This window comes from Schistocerca serialis, chromosome 4 (assembly GCF_023864345.2).
Source record: "Schistocerca serialis cubense isolate TAMUIC-IGC-003099 chromosome 4, iqSchSeri2.2, whole genome shotgun sequence".
Classification (NCBI taxonomy): Eukaryota; Metazoa; Arthropoda; class Insecta; order Orthoptera; family Acrididae; genus Schistocerca; species Schistocerca serialis.
In genome coordinates, this window is record NC_064641.1 from 275425345 (window position 1) to 275450511 (window position 25167).

At 44.5% G+C, this 25167-nt stretch overlaps 1 protein-coding gene across 1 annotated transcript in view; it reads right to left on the minus strand.

The window, feature by feature from the left end:
- The window catches only part of LOC126474394 (ATP-dependent translocase ABCB1-like), an 84156-nt gene that overhangs the window by 9140 nt on the left and 49849 nt on the right, over nt 1-25167 (minus strand). Inside the window, exons 16-20 of the mRNA XM_050101863.1 lie at nt 22175-22378; nt 12213-12454; nt 6917-7076; nt 1443-1637; nt 154-360 (exon numbers count right to left, since the gene is read on the minus strand). Of these exons, the coding sequence (XP_049957820.1) occupies nt 154-360; nt 1443-1637; nt 6917-7076; nt 12213-12454; nt 22175-22378 (1008 nt within the window). The remainder of the gene's footprint in view (nt 1-153; nt 361-1442; nt 1638-6916; nt 7077-12212; nt 12455-22174; nt 22379-25167) is intronic.

The following is a 25167-nucleotide window of genomic DNA, read 5'->3' on the forward strand; positions in this document are numbered from 1 at the left end:
AAATCTTTTGTCTCACAATTTCTCAATGTCTACTGAGTCTGTTACGTCTTTCTCAATATTATTGGTTGAAATCATGGAAGTGATATCAGGAATGCACACGTTCCCTCAACTGTAAGTCGTTACGAACACAGGTAGCACGGCTGGTGTCCTCACCTGCGGCAGGGAGGCAACAAAGTTGTGTATGTTGGAATTCTTGGCTGCAGCGATAATCTCCGCCATGGGAACCTCCCTGGAGTTGTCGCCGTACGCGATGTTCTCCGCTATGGTCCGGTCAAACAGCACCGGCTCCTGAGACACGATGCCCATCTGCTCTCGCAGGTTCGCCATCTTCACCTTTGACACGTCTCGCTCGTCCACACGCTGCAACAGAAAATCTGCATTGAAGAAAATGTGATCCATACTAAATGAAGAGTCATGAAATTATCTGTGACACTTGTTATCTGGAATTGCCGAACCTATCTATGTAAAAGCGGTTTTACAGGTTGTATTATATGTCAAGATACGTGACTGTTATGTGACTTCAGATATTTTACTTTTATCTTTTCATGTAATGGGGAGAATGTGTGACGCCTTTGAAAACAGACTGCGATGCCGAATAAATGGTCACAATCTGTAATGCGTCGAAGGCCACCACCCCTCAAAGTATGTTGTCCCTCTTTATCTATGGGTCTTTGATTGTAATTTTTGTAACTGGATATGAAAGGAACGTTTTTGAATGGAGTCCAGTTTATCAGATTAGCTGTTCACTCTAAGGTACGAGGCTTGTTACATAAAAGAAATGTATTGCAGACTGAAAGAAAAAGTAATATTTGCTCTGGAATTGAGCGTATTGAAGCAAATTAGTTTTATCTAAAGAATATTCAAGACAGTGCACCGCAAAGAGAAAGACAGGACAGACAGGTCTGATTTCTCTTGCATTATCCCGCTCAGCCACTGTTTTGCTTTGCTTTCCGAAAATAGCTGATGTAAACAAGTGGTAGAGCACTTGCCCGAGAAAGGCAAAGGTCCCGAGTTCGAGACTCGGTCCGGCACACAGTTTTAATGTGCCAGGCAGTTTCATATTAGTGCACATTCCGCTGCAGAGTAAAAACCTCATTCTGATACAAACAACATTAAGATATCTGATCTTCTTCTTTTTCTAGTTCCTTCGCATCGGCTCAGCGTCGACATGGTTATTAAAAGGTTTGACAAGGTTAATTTAAGAGGTGGCCAGATACCGTTCCTATTGCCATCTCGTTACCTCCTGGGGCAAAATATGTATATCCCTTCTGTCTGCTTGTCGTGTCATGCATGGGAAAGTGAGCGATGGTTTTCTAAATGTTTTCGAATATTGTAAGTGAGGCATGACTTGAGAACCAGACCGGTATTTACCTACTGGGATGTGGTAAACCGTCTAAAAACCACTTCCAGGCTCTCTGGCACACCGAGTCTCCTTTACTCACCACAACTCCAGCGGTGGGATCGTAGAACCTCTCGAGCAGCTGTATGCAGGTGGACTTGCCGCAACCAGAGGGCCCCACCAGCGCCACCGTCTGGCCTGGCCGCACATCCAAGTCCAGACCACGCAGCACCAGGCTCCCCACACGGGTAGGGTATGCGAACTCCACACTCGAGTACTGCACCTCACCGCGGCTATCCTGTATACAAATACACTCTTATTGTACTGCTGTAGAACATAATTCAGCCAATCATCCAGAATTAAGTTCCATTTCCATTCCTAAGAACAGAAAGGGTTACAAAAATACCTACAACTAGCAATATATGTCGAATGAAACAAGTTTACTGTTAGCAGTCTTTGTTTACTTATATCTACAACGCGTTTCGAAGATTTATGTCTCCATCATCAGGTAGATTTACATGCATTAGTACGATATATGAGCGTGTTGTGTTACTGTGTTCGGGTAACTTGTAGCACTGTCTCCAGTTCTTACTGGCACCTTTCTCCATCATAAAATATCACATGTAAACTGTCACATTTTGTTTGCAAAATATAACTTTTTGCATGTGCTGTCTTACGACAGAGAAAGGAGCTTGTGACCACTGGAGACAGTGCCACAAGTTACCCCAAAATCGTAACACAAAGTACAGGGTGGTCCATTGATGGTGACCGGACCAAACATCTCACGAAATAAGCGTCAAACGAAAAAACTGCAAAGAACGAAACTCGTCTAGCTTGAAGGGGGAAACAAAATGGCGCTATGGTTGGCCCGCTAGATGGCGCTGCAATAGGTCAATTGATATCAACTGCGTTTTTTTAGAATAGGAAACCTCATTTTTTTATTTCATATTCGTGTAGTACGTAAAGAAATATGAATGTTTTAGTTCGACCACTTTTTTCGCTTACTGATAGATGGTGCTGTAAAAATAGTCACAAACGTATAAGTACGTGGTATCACGTAACATTCCGCCAATGCGGACGGTATTTGCTTCGTGATACATTACCTGTGTTAAAATGGACCGTTAACCAATTGCGGAAAAGGTCGATATCGTGTAGATGTATCCGCGCGGCTGCTGCGGTCGCAGGTTCGAATCCTGCCTCGGGCATGGATGTGTGTGATGTCCTTAGGTTAGTTAGGTTTAAGTAGTTCTAAGTTCTAGGGGACTGATGACCTCAGATGCTAAGTCCCATAGTGCTCAGAGCCATTTGAACCATTTGATTTATAGATGTATGGCTATTGTGATCAAAATGCCCAACGGGCGTGTGCTATGTATGCTGCTCGGTATCCTGGACGTCATCATCCAAGAGTCCGGTCCGTTCGCCGGATAGTTACGTTATTTAAGGAAACAGGAAGTGTTCAGCCATATGTGAAACGTCAACCACGACCTGCAACAAATGATGGTGCCCAAGTAGGTGTTTTAGCTGCTGTCGCGACTAATCCGCACGTCAGTAGCAGACAAATTGCTCGAGAATCGAGAATCTCAAAAACGTCGGTGTTGAAAATGCTACATCAACATCGATTGCACCCGTACCATATTTCTGTGCACCAGGAATTGCATGGCGACGACTTTGGACGTCGTGTACAGTTCTGCCACTGGGCACAAGAGAAATTATGGAACGATGACAGATTATTTGCACGCGTTCTATTTAGCGACGAAGCGTCATTCACCAACAGTGGTAACTTAAACCGGGATAATATGCACTATTCGGCAACGGAAAATCCTCTATGGCTGCAACAAGTGGAACATCAGCGACCTTGGCGGGTTAATGTATCGTGCGGCATCATGGGAGGAAGGATAATTGGACCCCATTTTATCGATGGCAATCTAAATGGTGTAATTTATGCTGGTTTCCTACGTAATGTTCTACCGATGTTACTACAAGATGTTTCACTGCATGACAGAATGGCGATGTGTTTCCAACATGATGGATGTCCGGCACATAGCTCGCGTGCGGTAGAAGCGGTATTGAATATCATATTTCATGACAGGTGGATAGGTGGGGAAAGTTGAAGGATATTTGCTACCGTGATCCACCGACAACGCCTGACAACATGCGTCAGCGCATTATCAATGCATGTGCGAACATTATGGAAGGCGAACTACTCGCTGTTGAGAGGAATGTCGTTACACATATTGCCAAATGCATTGAAGTTGACGGACATCAGTTTGAGCATTTATTGCATTAATGTGGCATTTACAGGTTATCACACTTTAACGGGATGCGTTCTCAGAAATGATAAGTTCACAAAGGTACATGTAACACATTGGAACAACCGAAATAAAATGTTCAAACGTACCTCACTTACCAAATTTAAAAAACCTACCTGTTACCAACTGATCGCCTAACATTGTGAGCCATATGTTTGTGCCTATTATAGCGCCATCTATCACAAAGCGAAAAAAGTGGTCCAACTAAAACATTCATATTTCTTTACGTACTACACGAATACGTAATAAAAAATGGGGGTTCCTCTTTAAAAAAAACGGAGTTGTATTCGTTTGACCTATGGCAGCGCCATCTTGCGGGCCAACCATAGCGCCATCTGGTTTCCCCCTTCGTAGTTTTTTCGTTTGAGGCATATTTTGTGTGATATTTGGCCCCGTCACGATCAATGGACCACCCTGTATACATATGTCATACTAACACATGTAAATGCACCTGCTGATGGAAGCTTTGGCTAAAAATAAACAGTGATCGGTAACAGTAAATTTGTTATTTCATTCGACATGACTATCGGTCACGGTAAAGCCAAACAAAAAACGGTCGCATCTGAAGGAATCCTTGTATTACTCGATATTGTTACAGAGATCCAGGCTGTTGATAAAATCGCTGTTGATCAGTATAGTACAGTAGAGTTCATGTTTTGTTATTTAGCAATGTCAGAGTAGCAACTGGCAAAAGAAACTATCTTCATAGATAAATAGTGAGGTTTTCCTTTGAATTAATTAATGCAGAAACACGAGAAAACAGAATTGCAAACGAAAGCGTGAGAGAAGAGCACAAGAGAAGCTTCAAATGACGGACTTGTTGCTGTTACCACATGTGACGACAAGAGAAAGGAGACAGAGTTACATACTTTAATGTACGACGGAATTGAAAATACAGTAATGCCAAACTGATCCACACAAGCTGTCATTTTAATCCAAAACTAAATATGCATAAGACAGTTTTGTGGTCATATGTCATCGTCACCTGCAGACTGCCAGCGAAATGTTTTCAGCCATTGTTCAGCAACGTTGGAACTAAGGAATCACTGCGTTCCTCTTGTAGCCCATTGGAAGAGTCCACCTAGTTTATATCTGAGCCCTTCTCACAGCAGTACTTCCAACTAGTTTATATTTGAGCCTGTCTTTCTTCTGTTGGATATAAGCACAGCAGTACTTACACTCTGGCTGGAATCACAGGTGGCCTTGTCGTATAATAACTACTCACAAAACTTGCCATAGAAATAACGGTCAACGGATATACTGGCGGCAGGGGTCAGTATGCCCTTGAGCAGTAGATGACATTCACGGATCAGCAAAAACATTATGACCACTGTCCACCGCCTGACTGAATTCCACCTGGTGGAGTTTCGGGAACGTCACAAAGTAAGGGAAGCATGTAAGCGGAGCAGAAAGAAGCGGGGAATGATTCTCCTGGGGAGTAGTTCGGGTTTTAGAAGTGTCTTCCAACGAGCGTCATCGCCCACAATTAGTGGAGGAGGCATTGATGCTCCGGATCGCCGCCAGTATTTCGGGGCGGTGTTCCTCGACGTTTATAGGGTTCGACAGTGCAAGACAAGACGGCCCCTCTTTTAAGTAACTTGAGCATGGAGTGCCGGTGCCACATGTTGCCTTATCCGCTCCTATCTCGTATACAGGACCTGCCATATGCAGGCTGAAGCTGAACTGTCCCTAGTCGGTCGTATCCGTGCTGGTGTGCACAAGCTCTATACAACTGACACTCCAAAGACCGGCCGCATACATCTCGTGCTGTAAGCTGGTAATTTAGTGATCTTCAGGAGCAACACGAAAGCCAACACTCTCAACGTAAACTGCAGCTCTCCTCTGATAAACTGCACACATGGGCCGACAAATGACACCTGAAATTCAATGTTAGCAACATGCAGCTCTTGATATTGACTCGCCGCGCCATTGCCGCAGCGCTGCCACCCTTCACCATCGCAGGCAGCCCTGTCCCATGAAGTGATACGGTGCGATACCTTGGGTCACGCTGGATCCCAGCCTAGGCTTCAGGAACCAAGTCAACGATCAGCTCAGCAACTTGCATCTACTGTTGAATTTATCTTCCACTCTACCATCGTACCTTGGTATCACATAGGAAATGCTCCATTCTGCACTGTAATACTCTGCCATCGGTGGGAACAAGGCGCCGGAATGCAAATACAGATGCTACAGGAAGTGCAGAACCATGCACTGCGGTGGCTTGGCAGCCACCAAAGGCGGAAATGACTGAGACCCCACCGTTTTAGAGCGGCTGCGCGCACCTTCTACAAGAAAACACTGCGGTAGCAAAATGTGAAAATTCGGGTGCTAGCCCAAAAAATTCAGCGTACAGGATTGTCATAACATTTGTGATATTGACAAAGGACAGACTGTTATGGCTTGGCACCTAAGAACGAGCATCTCGGAAATGGCGATGTTGGTCGGCGTGCTACAGTCATGAGTATTTATGGGAAGCTGTTAAATCACAGTAAAACCACGAGTAGGGGAGCAGGTACTCAGTGTCCACGCCTTAACACAGATCGCGCATCGGAGGCTTGCCTGCATTGTAGAGCAGGACAGGCGGCGATCACAGGCAGACCTGACGGCAGAGCCTAGTGCTGATGCGCTCATCGCACATTCTTGAAGATGGGTATCAGTAGCTGACGAACCCTACATGTTACTTTCGTGACACAATGACATCTTCATCTACGGCTTTAGTGGGGACGGAATCATGAAATTGGACTGTGGATCAATGGAAACGTGTTCCCTGGTCGGATGAATCATGTTTCTCGCTACACCAAGTCGATGGTCGTGTGCACAACTGTCCCAAGTTCTGTTGAAAATAAGATGTACCATTCAGAACCGACGTCAGATATATTTGATATCTTGTTTCGATCCTTAACAGTGCAACCAACAGTGTCTCCGTATAGTTGACAAAACTTCGCATAACAGATTTCATAATGTCCACCTCCACCCTCTCTCCTTTTCTCTTACAGATTTTTTCTCACCTAGCGAAATTCTTACTTCTGAGTTTTTTTATGTTAGTAGAGAACGAAAAATTGTATTTCCTTACTGGCTGAAACGCTAGACACCGCAGTTTGGTGTAAGAGGTTTGAAAATTTTGTTATACACTATCAATATCACTGTGAAAATACAGCTTCTGCACGGGGGATAAATTGTACGGGAAGAAAGAGATTGGGTTCTACACAGTAAATAAATTTGTATAAATGTCCAGCAGTGTTAGCAGTGTTTGAAAGCTCTTACTCACCCACTTCTCGTCTGTGGCGTTTGGTGAATCTGTGATTCTAGGCTGTCTTTCCAGCAGGTGGAACGCGTTAGAGGCCGCCTCTATTCCTTTCTGGAAATTGGGAGCGAATGAGAGTATATTCGCCACCATACCAGTGCCCATGATTAGAGTCTGTGACACCCTGGAAAGAAGGACGATTTTAATGGAACACATAAACAGGAAACAGCTACGTACAGTGTCGCTAAAACTGCAACACTCAAAACTAATAGTCTGGTATTTTTGTGGTAAGGTCTTATGGCACCAAACTGCTGAGGTCATCGGTCCCTAAGCTTACGCACTACTAAATCTAACTTAAACTAACTCAAGTTAAGGATAACACACACACACACCCATGCCCGAGGGAGGACTCGAACCCCCGACGGGGGCGGGCAGCGCGGAACTAATAGTCTGAATGAACACAAATTCAGCAGAAGGGTGACCCGCAACAAGTGATTGAAGCTACAACGAGAGACTCAAAACAGGTACTTCTTGTGCGAAAAAATAAAAAATCCCTCAGCGTAACGCCTAGTATAGTAGACGTAAACTAAATGGAAACATGCAAAAGAGGCTGTAATATTTCCCACCTCCTACCTTGTACTCCCTCATGATGATCGGTGGTGCGAAACCGAATGAATATTATGGCGTCTCAGTTGATTAAAACTGCTGTTTGTTAACAAAACGTACAGCTGACACCGTGGATAATTTGCATACAATAAATATTTTGCATCGCATTGCGCACGCAGAACTCATCAAAAAGTGTATCCTAACAAATTTTCTCCCGCTCGCAGTCTTGCAACTTCCAACACTTTTGAGAGGTCTTATCATCTCCTTTGAATCACAATTTATTGAATCTCCTTATATAATAAAGGCATTTTGACGAGCGCTAACATCAGAATTAGGAAAAATCGTTAGATAGACCATATCATTTGAGGATTAGTGCTTCAGCGTACTGCATAGGATGTCTTTTTTTGAGGACACGTTTCATTTGCATACTACTCAGAACTCATTATCAGTGTATTGCATTAAAAATAAAATGACACCAAAAGCAGACTGACAGTTTTGTTGCTCACACGCCTAGGAAAAACTTTAGATGTGCCACGTTCCATAAAACCACGTGTCTGGTGAGTTCGTCAAATTCCAGCTTTGCTCACGGTTACCATAATACTAGCAGTAACCTGAAACAAGAAACAGTATTTGTATATTTTGCTGTCACATGTTCCTCAACTACTGTGATACTTCTCTGTTACGCCGTCGCCAAGGTAGCCCCTGCGGGCCTGCAACACATCTAACACGACACAGGACCGAGGTTGCCTATGCCCGAAGGCGTAAGCAATGGTAAATATCGGCTGTTTTGGAAACAGACATTCCGCGTACTACTTCCTGCAGAGGGAGTTAGTGATGGCCTGCAGAAAGTATTACTACACCAACATCTGATTGGCTGACCAATACTATTTAAAGGCTAGAACCAGCACCGGACGTAAGTTCACGCCGAATACCGACCTCAAGGACGTCCCCACGGAAGACTACGTCTTCGCCATCAGAACGGGACTTGGAGTTAAGTGTATGTGTGTTACAACGGCCTCTCGTGGGAAACTTAGAAGTTATCTTTTGTTGCCTCTAGTAGGAAATTCTTACTGGCTTTGTGATTGTGACTTTTCGTTGTTATTCAGTTATTTCCATGTAGACTCACGTAAATAAAAGTTGTGTTGTAAAAACGTTAGAATTGTCAGTTACAACATCTTCTAAACCATTTCTGTGTATACTAATCTTCTTCTCTTCATGTACTAACTCGCCGGAAGTTATCAATAATAATTTTTAATTTCCATCGCCCTCTATAGTTTTAACATTTTTACGCCACTTTCTTTACACATCCTGTGAAATCTTGATTCTACGTAGCATAATTCATTCATTTGTTTTAAAATATTCTTTACAATTCCGATATTTAGCTGGTTACTTTACTCCCCATGTTTGGTATAATTCCAATTTTTCCCTTTTTTTTTTTTTTTTTCAAAAATATAGTTCAAATGGCTCTTAGCACTATGGGACTTAACATCTGAGGTCATCAGTCCCCTAGACTTAGAACTACTTAAACCTAACTAACCTAAGGACATCACACACATGCATGCCCGAGGCAGGATTCCAACCTGCGACCGTAGCAGCCGCGTGGTTCTGGACGGAAGCGCCTAGAGCCGCTCGGCCACCGCGGCCGGCCCTTGTTTTTTCCTGAAGTTCCTTGCTGACCTGGGACATTGTAGTGACCGATTTTTCTGAGTGCATCTTGCTTACACACAGAAAGGTACTATCGCCATCAGTCTTATTTTTAATCTGCATTCCATTTCCTCTTGGCTGCTATTATGACTGTTCCTTTATCCATTTCATCCCATCCGTCACATAAAAGTTACACGGCAGTGTTATTAATACTCGTACATCACAGACTCAAGACTGCTGCCTGAGAAGGCCCACTTTAAGTTATTTGAAAAATCTGATCATACTATCCTTACTGTTGAAGTTGACTTATGTGGATTTGAGTTTTTATTCTTTCCTCTGGAATTAGATGGCAATGTGGCTCAGCAAACCATGAGAACCAACGGCAAAGAGCAAGTGAGGAATGGTGGGAGAAACTTTAAGGACTCATACAATGTAAATCATTAACTAACAGAGAAAATGAATTCTTAACGACACTCAAATAGTGTCGATATAAGCTAAGTGATGAAACGTATATGCGCTGCACATGACTCGCAAATAATGCCACTAGATGCGGGATATGGCGAGCTTGTAACACGATGTCTGAGCAGTCTGTTACAGACACTTGTATGGTAAACGTGGCAGCGCGTCGCGATTTAACCGATTTTTAGCATGAGATACTAATCGGTGCAAGGCGCATCAGTCATAGCGTATCGAAGTAAATCAAGATTCAGATTTCCGAGATCAACAGTGTGTATGATGGATCTTCAGCAACGCAGAGACGTTGCTTCGACACGTGTGAACCGACACACAGGACTACCAGAAGCGTCTGACGAGCAGGCGTCACGTCGCCTCAATCACAGTGCCATTCGGGGGCATCAACGGTCTGATGCGAGCCAGATCGCCGTTGATTTGAATTGATCGGGACGGGGGAGGGGTGAGGGGGGGGGGGCGTCACGAATCCACTACTACCAGAACTACATGCAGGCTTCAGCAGCCGACGACTAACGCCTGCCCGCAGCATTTGGTCACTCATTCATTTCATCTTCCCTACACGATTCGTGAACAATGTTTACTTCAAATAATTGTTGACATCGTTAACGAACGCAGCTACTGCACTTCATACATTTTAGTAAACAGCAGTCCAGATCGCAATAAACCTCTTATTTTTAACTCTGGTTACCTATTTACGTATATAAGACATCCTCAAATCAGAGTTCCAAATAACCATCGTGACCAGTACCAGACGGTACTACACTCGGCTCTGTGAAGTGGCTTCTTACATCTGGAGCTATGGTTTGAGGATGAACTTACAGGCCGAAACCAGAAACCAGAATTAAAAATTTATTGCGATCTGGACACCTTTTTATTAAAAATGCAGATATCTAATTCACTGTAATCCATTTAGCCTAGTCTTATAAGACAGATGCAATGGATTTTGGGAAGACACGAGTTAACCTACAATAACAAAGGAAATACGAGTGGAATGACATCAAGTGACTACAATGTCATACACTATACCATCGTTGAAAGGTAAATCTGACACCACAGAAAACGTGCGCATAAGACCCAAACATATCATCAAGGATGCTAACTGGGAGGCACTAAGAGGGGTGTTTCAGTGTACGGTAAGTCCATCACGGTAAGCCCGAAGCTCTAAAAATGTAAAGAAAATTCTTATTAAACTGTTCACACAAAATGTAATGTGCTCCTGCCCGCTATTTAGGTATTGTAAATTCACCATATTGGCTAGCCACAAAGTAATATACACTACTGATTTATTTTTTACTCTCAAGCTCTCTAAACATACTTTCCACATACTGTGCTTTCTGTGGAATATGTTCGCCACATGGAGTTCACCTCCTGCATAATTCTTTCTGCTTGAGCAGGTTTATGATCAGTTACCAATTCTTATCCCACTTCGTGCTTCTGTATAATCCACTGGATTTCCTTTTCTACGGCTTCGTTTGTTGACTGCAGGATCGTGTACAGTATTACAAAGACTTGTTCATGATCTCCCACCTGCATCTTACTTTCTGCCCTTTCTATCACACCTGGTTCACTCGAGAAAACCAGATCATTCTTTCTCAGGTTCTCTAAGGTCATTCATTTCGTAAATTAATTAGTTTGTTCCACAGATCATTTGAACGATTCTTTTGTCTATATGATGTAAAACGAGCCAGTTTACGGAATATGTGCACATGATTAGTGTTAAGATTAATGGACGTACTAATATTTTTAGCCCTACTCATGCAACTACATTTAATTTTTTTTAACTGGGAGATAATGCAGATATTAAAGCGCGAGAACTGACAGTGGCTAAACGTAGAGCAGTGGAGGCATCGATACCTGTTGGCAGAGGTCTTTCTAAAGTAGTATCTTGCATCTGTACTGGGGCACTGCAGAAATTAAGATGTGAAACAAGAAGGGTCTGGAAGCTATATCAAAGCAGCATGACGCAAGAAGAAAGAGTCCGAAGGTTGCATAGATAAAAATATGTTAAACAATTTTTTAAGGAAGAATTAGTGAGAACAAAAATGAAAGGCTGGAACAATTCGTAGAGCCTAATTTAGAAACCGATCCGGGGGTTTACCATATAAAATAGTATGCGAGAAAATACGATAACCAACAGGCTTATCCATGCTCAAAACGAATTATGGGACGGTAACAAAAAGCTAGGAATAGTCAACTTCCCAGCGAATGGAAACACTACTTTCTCACGATGGAGAAGAGAGAGAGACAGATGATCAACGTAAATTACCAGAAACATGATGGGAAGACTAAGAAACAGTAAACCCCTTCGCACAACAAGAAATCAGGCAAATTATTTTACGACGTACTTGTCAAAAAATGTTCAAATGTGTGTGAAATCATATGGGACTTAAGTACTGAGGTCATCAGTCCCTAAGCTTACACACTACTTAAAATAAATTATCCTAAGGACAAACACACACACCCATGCCCGAGGGAGGACTCGAACCTCCGCCGGGACCAGACGCACAGTCCATGACTGCAGCGCCTGAGACCGCCTGGCTAATCCCACACGGCAAGACTTCGCAGTCAATTTCCGCCAGAGTGCAGCAGTGGGACTCACTTGAAGACGTTGTCATAGGGCATTCCCTCGTTGGCGACGAGCTGTCCACCGAATGCCATGGCGGCGGCGTAGGTGAAGAAGCCGATGCTGCGCGACAGCGAGTAGGTGACGGCGCGCAGGTGCACGTTCCGCTTGGCGGTGCGCAGCGCGGCCTGCAGCTCCTGCAGGTACTGCGCGTGGAACTGGCGCTCCCGGCACAGCCCCAGCACAGTGCGGATGTTGCCCACCGACTCCACAGCCACCTGCGTGCAGCACCACGCAGTTTAGGTGAGTCGGTTATAAATGGGGGTGCGGCCGTGACTGTTACAAGAAAATTTGACTATATATGACGGTAGTGTCTGTTCCCGAAAGAACAGTTACCGTTGATGACCATGCAACTTTGCTAGAAATGAAATGATCATTAAATGGACACCCTAGATGCAAACAGGCGTTGATATACTTCATTGGGGACATGTTGAAAACATGTGCCCCGACCGGGAACAGACTCTACCGTCATATATACACTCCTGGAAATTGAAATAAGAACACCGTGAATTCATTGTCCCAGGAAGGGGAAACTTTATTGACACATTCCTGGGGTCAGATACATCACATGATCACACTGACAGAACCACAGGCACATAGACGCAGGCAACACAGGCATGCACAATGTCGGCACTAGTACAGTGTATATCCACCTTTTGCAGCAATGCAGGCTGCTATTCTCCCATGGAGACGATCGTAGAGATGCTGGATGTAGTCCTGTCGAACGGCTTGCCATGCCATTTCCACCTGGCGCCTCAGTTGGACCAGCGTTCGTGCTGGACGTGCAGACCGCGTGAGACGACGCTTCATCCAGTCCCAAACATGCTCAATGGGGGACAGATCCGGAGATCTTGCTGGCCAGGGTAGTTGACTTACACCTTCTAGAGCACGTTGGGTGGCACGGGATACATGCGGACGTGCATTGTCATGTTGGAACAGCAAGTTCCCTTGCCGGTCTAGGAATGGTAGAACGATGGGTTCGATGACGGTTTGGATGTACCGTGCACTATTCAGTGTCCCCTCGACGATCACCAGTGGTGTACGGCCAGTGTAGGAGATCGCTCCCCACACCATGATGCCGGGTGTTGGCCCTGTGTGCCTCGGTCGTGTGCAGTCCTGATTGTGGCGCTCACCTGCACGGCGCCAAACACGCATACGACCATCATTGGCACCAAGGCAGAAGCGACTCTCATCGCTGAAGACGACACGTCTCCATTCGTCCCTCCATTCACGCCTGTCGCGACACCACTGGAGGCGGGCTGCACGATGTTGCGGTGTGAGCGGAAGACAGCCTAACGGTGTGCGGGACCGTAGCCCAGCTTCATGGAGACGGTTGCGAATGGTCCTCGCCGATACCCCAGGAGCAACAGTGTCCCTAATTTGCTGGGAAGTGGCGGTGCGGTCCCCTACGGCACTGCGTAGGATCCTACGGTCTTGGCGTGCATCCGTGCGTCGCTGCGGTCCGATCCCAGGTCGACGGGCACGTGCACCTTCCGCCGACCACTGGCGACAACATCGATGTACTGTGGAGACCTCACGCCCCACGTGTTGAGCAATTCGGCGGTACGTCCACCCGGCCTCCCGCATGCCCACTATACGCCCTCGCTCAAAGTCCGTCAACTGCACATACGGTTCACGTCCACGCTGTCGCGGCATGCTACCAGTGTTAAAGACTGCGATGGAGCTCCGTATGCCGCGGCAAACTGGCTGACACTGACGGCGGCGGTGCACAAATGCTGCGCAGCTAGCGCCATTCGACGGCCAACACCGCGGTTCCTGGTGTGTCCGCTGTGCCGTGCGTGTGATCATTGCTTGTACAGCCCTCTCGCAGTGTCCGGAGCAAGTATGGTGGGTCTGACACACCGGTGTCAATGTGTTCTTTTTTCCATTTCCAGGAGTGTAGATAAAATATGGCTTCCCGGCCATTGACCTTCTTCTGCGAACGCACACGCTATGCCCGAACTCGTACTGGACTTGGTAGATTACTCTGCCACGAGTAATGAGTACGATGGGCAAACATCTATTAGGCGTACTACGAATGTAGTGGTGGGGCCATCTTGGGAATGTGGGTCTCACGGGAAGCGTGCAGGTGATAAGTCCCTGCAGGCGCACTATTCTCTTTGCACTCGGTGGCTCAGCTGGATAGAGCGTCTGCCATGTAAGCAGGAGATCCTGGGTTCGAGTCCCGGTGGGAGCACACATTTTCAACATGTCCCCAATGAAGTATATCAACGCCTGTTTGCAGCTAGGGTGTCCATTTAATTATCTTTACAAAAAAAATTCACTATGTCTAAGGATGTTTCAGGAATTTATTGTCTGTCCACCTAGCAAACGGTAGCTCATTAAATCACCCACACAAAATCGAAAAGCAGCCATATTGATCGCTGAGGATCATTCTCTCCAAATTCTTACACGCAGTATTTCTAAAATCTCATCTACGCACCACACGGCCACGAGTCTCGCCCTACGTTGCCGACAAGTACCGCTTGACCGCAGGCTATCGCGTTTGTGCCTGTGTTCGATGTGTAACTGTCGGAAGTTTCATTGTTGAATGTCTGTTAGTTACTGTTCAGTGCTGTATTGAGTAGAACGTTGTGTAGCACAGTTTGCGAATTTCGATATGGCAGACTGAGAGGAGCAATGCGTCTGATTTAAATGTTCTGTGAAATACAAGGAAACCTTTACAGAGACACACTAAATGATGCAGGAAGCCTATTCTGATGCGTGATTAAGCCGAACTCGGTGTTATTAAAGGGCTAACACGGCTTAAAAATAGCCGGGCGGAAGTTAAAGATGACCATCGTTCAGGACGCCCCTCGACGTCTACCGACGACGCTTGTGTCAGGAACGCCGACGAAATTGTTTATGCCAACCGAAGACTGACTGTCCGAGAGACTGCAGAAGAATGTAACATGTCAGTTGGATCAAAATGGTTCAAATGGCTCTGAGCGATATGAGACTTAACTGCTGAGGTCATCAATCCCCTACAACTTAGAACTACTTAAGCCCAACTAATCTAAGGACATCACACACATCCATGCCCGAGGCAGGGTTCGAACCTGCGACCGTAGCAGTCGCGCGGTTTCAGACTGTAGCGCCTAGAGCCACTCGGCCACACCGGCCGGCTTCAGTTGGATTATATCATGAAATCCTGTCATAGCATCTTGGATCGCATCGTGTTGTCGCCAGGTTCGTCCCACGGCTCATGAGTCAAGACCATAAAGGCCTTCGCCTCGCAACCCGTAATGAGCTTTGAGATGGCGCAAATGAGAACGAAATGTCCCTTAAGAGAATCATAACTGGTGATGAGATATGGGTCTATGGCTATGATGTTGAGATCAAGGTTTAGTCTTCACAAAAGAAGCTTGTCAGGATATGTCAAATGTCAAAACCATGATGACAGTTTTCTTTGACTTTGAAGGATTCGTGTCACAGAGATAAATGGAATGATAGTATCGGGACGTGTAGCGATGCCTGCGAGAAAATGTGAGATAGAAACGGCCTCAAATGTGGCAAGACAGTTCATGGATCTTGCATCATGATAACGCACCCGCATATTCATTCCTGTTGGTGTGTGACTATTGCACAAAAAACGAAAGCATTGTTCTGCCTCATCCTCCGAACTCTCCACACCTAGCCCTGCGGACTTCTTTTTATTTCCAAAGTTGAAAACCCTGTTGAAAGGACGAAGATTTGGAACGATAGACGAAATAGAAGAAAATTCGCAGACGGCGCTTCGCACGATCCGGAGCGTTGTATCAATTGTAGAGGAGAGAATTTCGAAGACCAAGAGCAATAAGAAAACTTAAGAGCCGAAAAATTTTGTGGATGAAGTGCTGGAATTTTGTAAACAGGCTTCGTACTGTAGCAAACCGAAAGAATAAAGGATTAAGGATATGGAATGAAGAAATTTCAATCGCATTAACAGACAATTAATTAACTCATCGACAAGCGTTACAGCAACAAACAGATGAAACAAGAGAAATGTGTAAAGAAAAAACCAAATGAAGCGAAAAATATTGTAAGGGAAACTCATCAACAGTCTTGGGACAAATTTATAAGCTCCATAGAAGATGATATACATCGGAGGCAAATGCTAACCTATAATGTGGCTAAGCGTCTAGATAGCGAGGAAAGAGATGCAGCAAAAAAAAGTAACCGAAGAAGAACGATGTTTGCTACTTCAGAGATATGTAGTCTAATAACTCCCTTGGAAAAGAAGAGGGAAATGATGAGCCTTTTTGCGATAGTGTTGATCCTGTTACCGTAGCGGAATTAAAAATACCATTAAAAGAAATGAAGAATACGAAAACTACGAAGAAGACGGAATAAATGCAGAATTGTAGAGATATAGGGGCCCAATATTAAATCAGAGACTTCTGAATCTAATCAATAGATGTTGGAATGGAAATTATATTCGAAGATGCATGCCCAAGTTGCGTTTATATTTTTAAAAAGTGCTAGAAACAGGTGTGAAAAATATAGGGGAATAAACGTTTTGAATACAGGATGTAAAATGTATGCAAGAATATCAAATAGAGTATGAGCGATCACAGGCGTTTTCTATTAGAGCAAAACAGCTTTAAAATGATAGATCCTGTACAGATATCAGTTCAACAGTTAAGCAGATAATAGAAAAAAAGAAGGGAACATAACATTGAAACTCATATACCTCTTGCTGATTAGGAAAAAGCATTCGACCGGATAAATAGGGAAAAATTACGGAAAATAATGACTCAAAGAGGATATCTGGAGCTCTTAATTAAAGTACCGTACTGAAAAGAATTTTTTATACACAACGATCAGCATGTCAGAAATGGAAGGTACAGTGACGAGTTACATATAACTCATTATTAAGGCAGGATTGTAGTTTGTGTCCTATCTTGCTTACAATTTATGCAGATGATTTCGTTAGCGACTGGATATACAAAATTAACGGAGGCATTTGTATTGCAACAAATTTTACGCTTAAGAAGATGCTATTTGCTGGTGATCAGCTTACTATAAGTAAAACTAAAGAAGATCCGCAAAGACGAGTATATGTGTTACAGAAATTATGCGAGAATTATAATTTTAAAATTTTCATACATTAAACAAAAACAGTGGCCTTCCGAGGTAAGTGTACTGTTGGAACTGAGATTATAAAACTAAAGAAGATCGGCAAAGACCAGTATATGTGTTACAGAAATTATGCGAGAATTATAACTTCAAAATTTTCATACATAAAACAAAAACATTGGCCTTCAGAATTAAGTATAATGCCGGAACTAAAATTATTATCAGTGATGCTATATTACAAAAATTCACAGGTATAAATTACTTAGATACATGTCAGTTGTAGATGTGAAAGTAATTCTGAAAACTATTTACCCTTGCTCCAATAAACATGCGGTACAATAAACAGAGGCGTACAAACTAAAACCACAAAAGAAACGTAGATGAAGTAATGGCTGTGCCTGTTTTTCTTTATGGGTCTCTGAAACACGGACTTACACAAAAGCTGATAAAAACAAGACACAAGCTGCCGAAATAAGGTTCTTGAGGACAGTAAGAGGATGTACTCCTTCAAATAAAACTGAACATAAAAAAGTAAGACAAGAACTAGGAATAAATTCTTTATAAGGAGAAATTGTAAACTACAGGAATGAGTAAGGGCATGTTCATACAATACCGAAGGCGCGGACCTCAATAAGAGTGTTTTACTATAGATCTAAGAAAAGAGGATATCCGAGAAAACCAAGGAAACGATGGTGAAATGGGTTCTGATATCGGGAGACCCAACTTTGCTTAATCCACGGAGTGCAGAACAAGAAGGAAATGGCGCAGAATGAAAGCACTTCAATTGGGTATTTAATGTTAACGCTCAAAGTACCTACTGCTAACACTCTGAGACGTTTCTTTTCCAGTGGGTACAGGAAAAAATCGTCTTCGAAAATAGTTTGGTCTGTCCATAATGCCACCAACATAGCCGGGTTATGGGAAGACAGACCCATTGTTTTAGAGAGGAGAATATGCACCGTCCTTAGGAACCCAAAAACCGGCGCTGGCGTCCCCAGTGGCGACCAAAACTGGCTCTGAACTCATGTTACATTATTAAATTATGAAACATATATACGGTTCTTTCAAATAAACAATTTTAGGTATAATGTTAGATCGTTATATAACGAGCATTGACTAAGAACGATGTAGCCAGCACGAAACACAATAATGTAATAAACATGAGAACAAGTACATCCAAATAGTATTCCACAAGCTACCAAACGATGCGTGGCGGAGGGTACATCTGCTCCCTCCTCCCCCCCCCCCCCCCTCCCTGTTCCATTCGCAAATGGCGAGTGGGAAGAACGGGTTTCGCAAGGCAAACTGCGATATCATCAGTCTATTGTTATGATATTCCATCTGAAGTTGCATCACCTGTCCAGCAGGAAGGTGTTGAGTGCAGCAGCAAGTCGCTGCAAATGGCAACAAGTCACATGGTCGTTAACGTAGCCACTGGACCTCGAGGACCAGTTCTGGACATTGCTGCTCTCAGTATCTTGTTTATCTAACTCACCCATAATATATTTTATTTTGTACCGTCTACAAGAGTGATTTCGATTGCGATATTGCTCGCTTACGTCGACCCAGCTACTGACATAGAACTAGCTGTCTATCGTTCAGGTAAAGTTTCAAGTGCTGCAAGACCACAGCTGTGCTAGTCCATTTCCGTATGTATAACTGTCAAATGTACTACAACAGCCAGTCTATAATCCTGTGCAGTTTTTGTGATAGTCCTGCTATCGCATACAGTGTTTTCTTTTGCGATCACTGTTTGTTTGTTAATGGAGACAGATAACTGCAGAGCAACTATCGTTAACCTGACAAGAGGAGGTCCTCCCTGCAACTCCTCGTTCGGCGTTATCTGACGAATCTTCACAGGTAGCCACTTGACACGCTGGTGTTTGTTCACAAAAAGAAAAAAAAAATTGAACTGTAGGAACTCTTCACTATGAAAATTAGCTGACAACGAGTGAATCACCGTACTTGACATGTGTTCGGGAGATTTTTACGCTGATTCGTAGTAAGTAGACATTTTCTTGTGCTCTCCCGTCCACTACAGTATACACACATCAAACCAAAAACTCCCCAAATATGATCTCCTTTCGCTGCTCAGAGCTCTTGCTGTTAACTTCAAACAAAGTCATCGATATAGATACTCCACACGGCTTACTTATCGGTTGACATAAACTCATTACTTGCTTCTCGTTATCGAGTCAGGAACATAAAAACACACAAACAGTCAAATAGAGAACTAAGATTGGGAAAATATATGTGGTGAATTGTATTTTGATATGACATTTGATCAGAAATTCGCAGGCTACAAGGCTCGTTGTACGTTATGATTATTCACTGAAGCATCTCGCTTATAATTCGCTCTTGTCCACATTCACAGTGCGTGTCATCAACATTAAATCCCAATTTCTCTTCGTATTGTCCGTGAAACTTTCAACTCCGAATCGTAATGTATTTAATGACTTCCGTACCAACCGGGTTTCGTTGTTTTCCACGGAAAATAAGCTGTTGCTATCTGCACAGATGAACTGTTTTGTTCTTGCACCTTTCGAATCCTCACCTTATCGGGATGCGCGGAAAGCCGTATGAAGCTCTCCCTGGACGTCGTCCACTGTGCCGGAGGCATATGTGGATGCAATTATAAGCCTCACCACTTTTAAGCCTCACCTTTCAACCTCACATTTACGTCCATTTCTCTGCGAACATTCTTTCAGTTAGGTAGTAAAGTTTATATGTAGGAGAAGGCTTGAGACTTAATCAGTCTACGTGTTTGATTGGAACTTGCATACACGTGTCTAGTATAAGGTGATCTGCAGAAGACTGAAGACGCATATTCCTCTCTAGAAAAATGCAGTGCTGTTGATGATTCGCGGATTGTAGAAGGATATGAATACGATTTTGTTTCGTGTAGAAATATTCAATTTGGTCTTTATTGTAACGATGTTTTAAGGTGCGAGTACTGTGAGGCTTGGTTCCCAGTATCCGGGGCATTACAGTTCTGTAATTACGATCCTGGTCGTACTGCATGTAGGTCACAACTAGCTACGGACTTCTCTTTTAGAAGAGTTCGGACTTAGCTGGTTCCCATTACAGAAATCCGAGAGCTTTCTGAGCACAGTTGTCAGATTCCTCTCCACAGCGTACATTTTCCGCTCTATGAAGCTAGAACTGTCATTTTTAGACAGGAATCTTCTTGTATTTGGAGTCAGCAGTTGGTTGTTAGTGTAGATATTGATGAGAAATTGAGCTATATTACCTCCTTGGGGCAGCTTTTTAGGGGGTACGCTCCCATGAATACGATATGCCTGGAAGTCAACTAAAAGCATACTATTTTGCCGAAGTGTTCTGATAAAATCAGTGCATTGGAGGTCCATTAGCAGGTTGCAATATTTGACGTAAAGTAATCAAAAAATGGCTCTGAGCACTATGGGACTCAACATCTTAGTTCATAAGTCCCCTAGAACTTAGAACTACTTAAACCTAACTAACCTAAGGACACCACACACACCCATGCCCGAGGCAGGATTCGAACCTGCGACCGTAGCAGTCCCGCGGTTCCGGACTGCAGCGCCAGAACCGCACGGCCACCGCGGTCGGCGTAAAGTAATCGGTTCTGTACTTTGTCGTATGGTGCTCTCAGAGACAAGAAAGCCACAAAAGAAAGATATTGAGTTCCAAATGCATCCTCTAGGAACTGTATAAAGTTGTTTCCGCGTCGTAACCATTCTAATGTATATCTAGAGAGTCACTTATAAGTAGAATACGTAGAACTCTGTTAGTAATCATGTCTTCTACCAGTTTGTAAGGATGTCTTAAAAGGCTAATTATCCTAAAGTTCTGGTTTAAGAAGAGCTATCACTCTGCACTATCACCGTACCTTTGGTATTTGGCAGCTGCTCATATAATTGTTGAAGAGTTTGTAATGAATTTGTGTAGCGAAAGACGATCAGTGGCTCATCATTCGCTACGCACAGAGCTTGCCAACACTATTAAGAAAAGGATTACGCTATACACATCGTACATTTATTATACGATAGAAACAAATTTAGAATTATTGTTTTGCATTTCTCATAGTTTTACACAAATAATACTAATTTCAGTATTCTTCAGGTAAAGTAATTTTTTCATCGAATTTATTTCGAAGTTTACCTGTCTACTTTTATTTCCAAATGAAGCTACCAAAGTTAAAATGGTTAATTATTCATTTTCAAATCAACGTAATAGAAAATATTGTCAATAGGGACGTCAGTTGTTATGTAAAATCTATTGAACTGGGAACCTAGAAACGACGGAGAGGCTTCGTCCCCGCCGTAGCCTCTGTGGTACACAACCCCCAACAGGCTACAGCAGTCCACTCAGCCTCCGCCACCCCACACCTAACCCAGGGTAATTGTGCGGTTCGGCCCCCTGTGGTGCCCCCCCGGGAACGTCTCACACCAGACGAGTGTAAGCCCAAATGTTTGGGTGGTAGAGTAATTGGTGTACGCATACGTGGAGACAGTGTCTGCACAGCATACGCCGACATAGTGTAACTGAGGCGGAATAAGGGGAACCAGCCCACATTCGCCGAGGCAGATGGAAAACCGACTTAAAAACCATCCGCAGACTGGCCGGCACATCGGATCTCGATACTAATCTGCTGGGCGGATTCGTGCCGGGGACCGGCACGCCTTTCCGGCCTGAAAGCAGTGCGTTAGACAGCACGGTTAACCGGGCAGGCTCAGCCAGTAATATTACTTTCACTAAAATATGTAAAATAAGAAGTAAGCAGTGTTCACTACGATGAGATGAAATGACTCCAGTTAGAACCGCCTTGACGCACATAATCTCACCAACAAACTGTCCCACCTTCGGCAAGACTGTTGCAGCCGCGAGCAGTGGCCTACCTTGGTGGCCTTCTCCACGGACGAGGCGTTGCCCAGGAACTCGCCGCGCTGTAGCTTCCCCTGGATGAAGAAGACGGCGAAGAGCGGCGGCACGAACGCCAGCACGAGCAGGCCCAGCCGCCATTCGTAGTACAGCGCCAGCCCCACGGACAGCACCAGCGTGCCCAATGACTGCGTGATGGTGCCGATGCGCTGCCCAGTCGCCTGCACCAGTAAAAAACACAGGGTTCAGCTCATCCGGCACTTTGTGTATGAAGCATACCTTACCACTGACCTATGCTCTACCCTGACCTAGTCTGCTTTCTGTGGATGCCTGTGATTAATGTTTATACGATGTAGGTTATGTGGATGTATACTATCAGCCAGAACATTATGACCACCTCCCTAATAGCCTGTATATCCATCTTTGGCACGTATAACCGCGGGGCGCGTCGTGGCATGGAAACACTGAGTCGCTGGAGGGAGTTGGCACAACATCTGAAGACACAAGTCACCTAATTCCAGCAATTTCCAGCAAGAGTGCTGAAGAGCTCCGACGCCACTTTCAGTCACATCCCAGACGTGTTCGATAGGGTTCCAGATCTGTGCGAGATGGGGTGCCAGCACATCAACTGGAACTCGTCTCTATGTTCCTCGAACCACTCCATCACACTCCTGGCCTTGTAACGTAGCGCATTATTTTACTGCAAAATGCCATTACCTTCGGTAAACATGATCGCCATGAAGGGGTGTACGTGGTCTGCAACCAGTACGCGACACTCCGTCATGGTGCATTGCACGAACTCAACTGGACCCATGGATCCCAGATGAATGTTCACCAGAGCATAATGGAACCGCCGCCAGCTTGTCTCCGTCCCACAGTATAGGTATCAGGGAGCTGTTCCCCTGGAAGACGACGAATTCGCGGTCAACATTCGGCCTTCTGAAGAAGGGCATCATCAGACTATGCAACGGTTTTCCACTGTGCCAACGTCCAGCGCCGATTGTCACCTGCCCACTTCAGTAGTAGCTGCCGATGTCGTGGTGTTAACATTGGCACACACATGTGTCGTTGGCTGCGGAGGCCCATCGATAGGGGTGTTCGGTACACTGTGTGTTCAGACACACTTCTGCTCTGCCCAGAATTAAAGGCTGATTTTAGTTCTGCTACAGTTCGCCGCCTGTCCCGTTTTATCAATCTGCCCAACAACCTACGACGTCCGTCATCTGTAACGAGGGGTGGCCGCCCAACGCCACGGCATCTGGGCGTGGTCTAACCTTGGTTTCGTCACGTGTTGAAGACACTCACCATAGCACTCCTTGAACACCCGACTCGACATTTTGTGCAGTTTCCGAATGCTCGTGTCGAACTTCCGGGCCATCACAATCTGCCTCAGTCAAAGATAAATATCGCATTGCCCTTTCTACACGCCGGCAGCACTGATACTACGTGCACCGTGCGTACGACTAGCAATCATTCCTCGCCAGATGACGCTGCTGTCACCTGCACGGGTTTATATCGATACTAGGTCGGTGGTCGTAATATTCTGGTCGATCAGTGTGTAGTTGTTCGTAACTATGGAAGCTAAATATCTGCAGGAAAAATGTGGAGAGATCGGAAATGAAACTGTCGTCGGGATATCGGACAAGTTTGCGCGACCTTGTTGCGATGATGACAGACGCTTCGCCCAAAAACTCACCGTGATTTTGTTATCTGACATGTCTCTCTAGACATTCTGCAAGCGCGTATGAATACCTGATATGCTCTGATTTTCCGCCAAAAGAAATTCAGTCACAGCTCTCTGCTTGGAGCGCACTTCCGATACAGACGTTATTGTAAAGGCTACGTATAGCGCCACCACCTATCGAAACTTAATGAGACTATAGGGGCAGAAGCGGGAACGATAAATTCCGCATTTTTTCAACCAAAATCTGCGGAGAAAAAAAAGTGTTGCGTTGTTAACTGAAATCCTCTAGCAATTTTTCATTAAACAGAAACACATCTTACAATTCACGCGCTCCTCAAGTTCAGAAACTATTTCTTGATATGTTCCGTGGCATACTTTATTTCTGTATAACAGTTTTCATACTTTATTTCCATATAACAACTTGATACTTTGTTACGCACGATTAATACTGCTAAATACAATCGCTTTGAACTATTTCTTGCGTCCATTATCTATCAGATCTTGCTGCTATCGAGTAACTTGATCATTCTCGAGCATTTTCGACAATGATATATATGAGCTCGGATGAATATGTAGCTGAAAAGTATTGCAAGCTCTCTGTTGAAACTTCATGTTTAAATAGATACACTATGTGATCAAAAGTATACAGACGCCCACAAATATTAGGTGCATTAGGCTGCCACCTACTGCCAGGTACTCGATATCAGCGACCTCTGTAGTCATTACACACCGTAAGAGAGCAGAATGTGGCGCTCCGGGGAACTCACGGACTTCGAACGTGGTCAGCAGATTGGGTGTCACTTGTGTCATACGTCTGTATGCGAGATTTCCACACTCCTAAACATCCCTAGGTCTACTGTTTCCGATATGATAGTGAGGAGGAAGCGTGAAGGGACACGAACAGCACAAAAGTGTACAGGCTGACCTCGTCTGTTGACTGACAGAGACCGCCGACAGCTGAAGAGCACGTAATATGTGATAAGCAGACATCTATCCAGACCATCACACAGGACTTCCAAACTGCATCAGGACCCACTGCAAGTACTATGACAATTAGGCGGGAGGTCAGAAAACTTGGATTTCACGATCGAGCGGCTGCTCATAAGCCACACATCACGCCGGTAAATGTCAAACGGCGCCTCGCTTGGTGTAAGGAGCGTAAACATTGGATAATTGAAGAGTGGAAAAATGTTTTGTGAAGAATCACGGTACACAATGTTGCGATCCGATGGCACGGTGTGGGTATGGCGAATGCGCGGTGAACGTCATCTGCCAGCGTGTATAGTGCCAACGGTAAAATTCGGAGGCGGTGGCTTAATGGTGTGG